General features: G+C 29.8%; 1 protein-coding gene across 1 annotated transcript; it reads left to right on the top strand.

Annotated features, from left to right (window-relative positions):
- The first annotated feature begins 1201 nt into the window (after nucleotides 1–1201).
- On the top strand, nucleotides 1202–2123 carry LOC133783795 (uncharacterized). The gene is made up of 2 exons (XM_062223418.1): nucleotides 1202–1315; nucleotides 1398–2123. Exons 1-2 carry the CDS (start codon nucleotides 1223–1225, stop codon nucleotides 2121–2123), a joined length of 819 nt encoding a protein of 272 aa, XP_062079402.1. The 5' UTR covers nucleotides 1202–1222.
- Nucleotides 2124–6805: the final 4682 nt, after the last annotated feature.

Raw genomic sequence — 6805 nt, forward strand, 5'->3', positions numbered from 1 at the left:
TTCAGAAATACTATCTTAAATTTTCAAAATATTTTATTTAAAAAAATATTGTTTCAAAAAATCAATTAAATATTAACTTGATGCATACTAAGAGCATCTCCAACCCATTACCCCATTATGGTGTTGCACCAACACCAAAACTAAAGAATCTTAACACCATATTTTTTTTCCATTCCAATCACAACACCAAAAATTACACCAAAAAATATATTATTTATTATTATATTATTTTTTAATAAAATAGAATATTCTTTTTATTATTTTATTATTTAATTAATCAATTAAGTAAAAATGTCATTATTAATTACATGAAACTTATTTCATAAATATTAAAACTTGAAAATTATAATAACACATTACATTTTCCTATTTAAATATTACACTACTACAATAAAATATATTTAATTAACCCTAAAACATAACACACTCTTGAAATATTAATTAAATTAAACTAATTTTCCGATACTATATTCGTCCCACAAGTGTTCAATTAATGTATTTCGAAGTGCAATGTGAGCATCCTTATCTTTGATTTTTCTATGTCGAGCTAGAAATTCACTATCTTCAGATTTCAAATTATTTTGTCTTAAGAAAAGATACCCGTAACATTGTATTGTCACATCATATTTTGTCTTCAGATTCAAATTATTTTGTCTTAAGAAAAGATACCCGTAGCATTGTATTGTCACATCATATTTTGTCTTAAGAAAAGATACCCGTAGCATTGTATTGTCACATCATATTTTGATACCCGTAGCATTGTATTGTCACATCGTATTTTGTCTTCAGATTTCAAATTATTTTGTCTTAAGAAAAGATACCCGTAGCATTGTATTGTCACATCATATTTTGTCTTTAGAAAAGATACCCGTAGCATTGTATTGTCACATCGTATTTTGTCTTCAGATTTCAAATTATTTTGTCTTAAGAAATCTAGCTTCAACATCCCTATATAATGGCATATTTTTCACATAAGATGACCACACCTCTTCAACATAGTTCTAAACCAACTTCTTTCTCTTTCAAAATGACTTCTATTCGAACTTCTTCATACTCAATTGAAGAAGATGTGCACTTGTGTCATGTGTATCTTGACATTTCTCAAAATCCAATAATAGGAATTAACCAATCCAGAGATCAGATGTGGGCAAGAGTTGAATTAGCATATCACTCTGGACAGTTTAGTAGTCAACATCGACCGAGAAGATCTTTGCAAACTCGAATGACGACCATTCTTGCGGCAATTTCAAAATTGAGGGGATGCGTCAACCAAATTGAAAATAAAAATCCAAGTGGTGCTTCTCAAGAAGATATTGTGAGTATATATTGTTACAGTTTATTTTTAGTTAGTAACTTATTTTTAATTTTATTGACAATATTTATTTATTATTCAATAGTTAAATCAAGCGAAGATGCTATTAGCAGAAGATCCAAAGTACCTAAGAGGGTTCAAATTTGCTCATGTGTGGTCCATTCTTAAAGATTGTGAGAAATTTACAAATGACAACACCAATTCACCAGCTAGATTCCAACAACAAGGTCGTAGTTTCAATTCCCCCCAATCTTGTTCTTCTGGCTTCGAATCACCGACTTCAGCACCCACCGGTATGAGTTCATTTGATCTTAATATGAATGATGAGGAAGTTCCTATTAATTTATCTGAAAGACCTATCGGTGTGAAAAAAGCAAAAGGAAAACAAAAAAGTGATGAACAATTTAAGAAATTAATGGAACAAAGTCAAAAACTTGTTAACGTTATAGAAAAGGGTAACTTTGAAAGAAATGAACTTCTGAGACAAAAGGTTGATGTGGCTAGAATGAGAGAAGAGAATAAAATTTTATTTACGGATATGAATTCTATATCCGATCCAGAGTTTCGCCAATTTATTCAAAGAGAAAGGAGAAAAATTTACAGATCAAGAGCACAAACATCCGAACATGGAGAACAAGGAGAAGGATCTCAATATCAGGGATCTCAATATCGAGCATCTCAGTTCCAAAGATCTCAATATGAAGAAGAACACAGAGAAGTAGCTGAAGATGAACATCAACGATCTCAAAATCCTTCACAATATTATAGTCAATATTATGACTATCTTGGCGGAACTGGGAATAATTTTTAAAATTATTAGAAGTATGTCTTAGTTTGTCTTGTGTTCTATATATATATATATATATATATATTGTTTTCCATTTTATGTTTGGTGTATTTCATTTTAATATTAGAATGTAAGTTTGTAATATTTTAATTATCTTTTATATATTTAATCAATTTCAATGTTAATTTTATTTTCTTATAGTGTAGAGTAAGAATTTTCACACAAATTAAAATAAATTATATAAAAAATTAATTATGAAATATTTGAAATTTTATTTAAAAAATTAAATTATATGTGTATTTATAATTTAAAAAACCCAACATAAAATATAAACCCACATAATACTCATATGTTTATATATATAAATATATTTATCTTAATAAAAAAAAAAATGCCGTGTGAACAGTGCACGGAATATATGCCGTGGCACTGTTCATCAACGGGTAAATGGGGGCATTTTTGGAGTTGGGTTGGAGATGGATTTGTGCTCTCCACGACATATATTGTCGTAATACCGTCTGATTGCATATGGCCTAACACATTAAAAAACAACAATTGGACAACAACTAGAAGTGATCAACCTATTGCATCCTAACACATTTAAAAAAAAAATTAAAATATATCTTAAAACAATTAAATAACAATTATATATCAACACAACAATAGAACAATTATACATAAACTTAAACAACTAAAAAATATATGAAAACAAGTGTACATAACCCTAAACAACACAAAAGCAACTAAAAAACAACACAAAAAACAAAAAATAGGCAAAACCATAAAACTGTAAAAATTTCCTTAAAATTGTAAAATTGAAGAAAAAAACTGTCAGTCCGTAAAAATGTAATTTTTTAGCAAAATTAAGTATATTTTGTAAATTTCTATGATACAATTAGATATCCACAAAAAACCTCTTTTGGTGTGGATTTAGAATTGAAGCCAATACTTTTAGCATCGGTTGAAGAATCGATATTTTTTCTAGCAACCCAATTGGTGTAGTTAGATATTTTAATTGGTTCAGAATCGACACTATTAACCTCAATATCATCGATTTTGAACTGTCCATAAAAAAAATAAACAATATACCATATCAATTTTTAGCTATTACTGGCATCAACAATATTAAATACACTTAACATATCAAAAGGAACATATATTGAAACAAATCAAATAAGAGTTTTAACACCAATAACTCAATCACAATCTCATTATATGCCCAAAAATAATGTGAAAAATATTCTATCCAAATTACAAATCAATATGTTTTGAACCAAATATGATATTTATACAAACAAAAAACACAAAAAATATTAAAGAATCATATCTGAAGTTTGATTAAAAAAGACCCCCAAATCTTATATGTATCCCCATTTTCATCACCATGAATCACCAACATCACGAACTCTGATTAAGAGAAAGATCAAGTGAGAAAGAGTGAACTTACAATAAGTGGATGTCGAGCCACCTCCTACCCCAAACCACCACCATTGGAAAATAGAAAAAAAAAAGGGAAAAGAGAGTCTGAGTGAACGTAAGACAAAGAGAGAGAAAGATGGAGAGAAGGGGAAAGTGGGAGTGAGAGAGATCGAGTTAGAGATGGAACCCACACGACACACCCACGAAACCCCAACCAACCCAACTGTTGATGTCTAGACCCACAAACACCCAAAACTACTTTGTCATTGATCCCGATCACCTAGTGAGAAAGAATGATAAAGGGAGGGGAATTAGGGTTAATGAAGTAAAGGGGCTGAAGCCCGTTTGTCTTATTATTATATTTTTAATAAGCTCATTAGCATCGGTTCAAAACCAACGCTAAAAAAGTTTATTATTAGCATTAGCTTTTGCATCGAAGTTATTCACATAAATTAGCGTCTGTTTAAATTATAGCTCAATTCGGTCAACGACATCAGTTTTTGTGTTGATCGACGCTAAAAAGTAACACTAAAGACCATTTTTGGTATAGTGCCATTCAACTAATTAAAATATTACGAGTGAGAGTAAACTTATTTAAGCCTCTTACTATTCAATTGAGTAAACAACAATATCTCTATTTTATTATTGTTATACCCAGATTTCGAGCCATGAGGATTGTGACCTCGAAAGCTGGATTCATAATGAGTGAACTCGTAAAATCTGGAATATGTTCGAAATCTAAACAACAAGCCTACGAAACAGAGACGACTTCGAAGATGGTAACCTCGAAATCCTCACGAGCTCTAAGGATAGGCCCCGAGGTGCATCTGTTCTCTGGGATGACCTCGGATCAGGGCTCCGAGCCTGATGCGCGTACGAGCTCGAAGCCATGTGGCCTCGGGATATGTTATAACACGAAAGGAAGAAACCTGGGAGAATATGGCCTTGGTGATATAGGATAATAACTTTGAATATCCTAATGAGTCATCAAGAACAAGACGCGGTCTACATTTATTACTGAAAATCCCCTACAATCAGGGGATATTATTTGATTAGTTACATGCCCCCCGGTCTTCAGGGGACGTTTCCTTTTACATCGGATTGCAGGCATTTAATCTATTTGCATATAAAGAGTAACTACCCAAAATATGTGGGATAGTATTCTGCAATCTTCTCTATAAATAGAGAGGTCGTGTACCATTGTAGAGGACAGAACTTTTGTGAGCTTAAGGAAAACTCTGGAGAATTCATCCTTGAAGGATTTTCAGAGATATTCTTAAGTCTTAATAAGAAAGACTCGTGGACTAGGCAGATTTAACTGCTGAACCACATAAAAAATCGTGTTTGTATTATCATATTTTTATTGGCCATTACTAATTATTGTTTACGTGCTCTTCTTTCACTGTTGACGAAAAACGGCGTTAACAATTATGACACATATTTAATATGTATACTCATTTATATAAAAAAAAAAAGTTTTCTATTAGATAGTGCTTATATTATGACATTAGAATGATTTACTAATTAGTTATGCTAACTCACATAAAATAGTCCGATTACAATTTGTACTTTGTGGACTACTATGTTCAGCTATTAGAGAAGGGTTGTAAAGAAACGTTCTTAAAAAGAATAATGTTGTCAAAAAATGAATATAATGGACCTTATGCATAAATACTTTGCCACCGGGAAAATATATAGAAATAATTACCAGGAGAAGATTTTATGTGGTTTGTGTTGGAAATATATAAACAAAGGAGATGATTACAATCAAAATGACACAACATATATATAAATAATATTAATAAATGATATTACATAAGTGAAGGAAAAAGATGAGAAGAGATTACATAACTTATGTAAATCAACATAAGAATAGAAGGTAGAAGATGAAGATCTTAAGAACAACACAAGGCTTAAACAATGTTCTAAACCTTTGTCCTAAAAGCTATTTCCTCCATCATAAGAACACTTTAGGAATAGTCTCTAGAAATAATTCTAAGGATTTATCAAGCATTCTCTCATACTCATCATAGTGTTCTAAAGATGAGCATGTCATCACAAGTATTTTGATTTATGTAGTGTGTTTTTTCACATTCACACATTACATCTAAGTGAGCAAAATTGTTTCTATGTATAGAATTATCATCCACCATTTGATGTTCTAATGCCATCCAACCCCATTGGGAGTTAGAAAACATGAACACAACAACTATAAAATATTATAGCTAATGAAAATCAAATTCAAGATGTGTAACTCCTTTTACACATCAATTGATGAATATTTGTGAGAGTTACAAAACTTATGATCATCATTTCTTAGGAATTGTAACTCCACTCTATATGTTACAAAACTTATTATGATCATCATTTCTCAAATTGTAATTCCACAGTATATGTTACTATTGACAAAATAACATTTTTCACACTCTATTATTTGTCACATAATTCATTTAATCAAAATACTATATTATTTATAAAATAATATAATAGTTTGACCTAAAATTTGACTTACGTTCACAAGTCGATCACTTTTATTGTTTAAGTTTGAGAACTATAGATTCAGATGAACTAGAGTTAAATAAGCGAAAATCAGATAGAGGAAAGAAAAATTTGAAGAAAAAAAGTGGAGAGAAAGGAAAAAAATATATACATTTAGTGTGAGAGAAAAGAGAGTAAGTAGAATAGAAAAGGGAGTGGAAAAAAAATGAAGTGGGTCCTACCATATTTTTATTCTTTAAATTAGGAAAAAAATGAGTAGAATTAATTTTTTTAAATAGAAGATAATATTAAATTATTTAAAGAATATATCATTTTTAAATTATTTAAAGAATAATTTTTTTGAGGGATTAAAAGAATAATTTTAAAAGTATAAAAATAGTTATAAAATGTTCTAACTTTGTTTTCTCTCTACCAAACATAATGCAATAACAAAATAGCCTGTTAAAGCAAAAAAAATAGAAAATAAAAAAAGAATGAGTCAAATTTGGGTTGTTGTGATGGTATTTACATAATGTAAAGGAGTCAAAAAAGAGCATTGAAATGAGTCCATTTTCTGTTTGTTCGGAATATGCATGTCTCACTATAACTTTTCCTTTTTAAAAGTATCGCACTTTATATCCTGTCTCAAACGTATTATAAGTTTTAATCTTTAAAAGTATACGAATAAATTTAAATTATTAAAAATTAAATACAAATTTCTTGAAAAGTTGTCACAAATATCTTTGTTTGTTGGGGAATATGTTCAAGGATGACTGGTCAAAAAGAGATGGGATTATCTTTTACGTTGT

This window comes from Humulus lupulus, chromosome 6 (genome assembly GCF_963169125.1).
Source record: "Humulus lupulus chromosome 6, drHumLupu1.1, whole genome shotgun sequence".
Lineage (NCBI taxonomy): Eukaryota > Viridiplantae > Streptophyta > Magnoliopsida > Rosales > Cannabaceae > Humulus > Humulus lupulus.

Excerpts from the sequence above, each read along its gene's own strand:
- LOC133783795 (XM_062223418.1), top strand. The coding sequence starts at position 1,223 with ATGACGACCATTCTTGCGGCAATTTCAAAATTGAGGGGATGCGTCAAC. Across the intron at positions 1,316-1,397 it reads GTGCTTCTCAAGAAGATATT|TTAAATCAAGCGAAGATGCT; the intron begins GTGAGTATATAT and ends ATTATTCAATAG.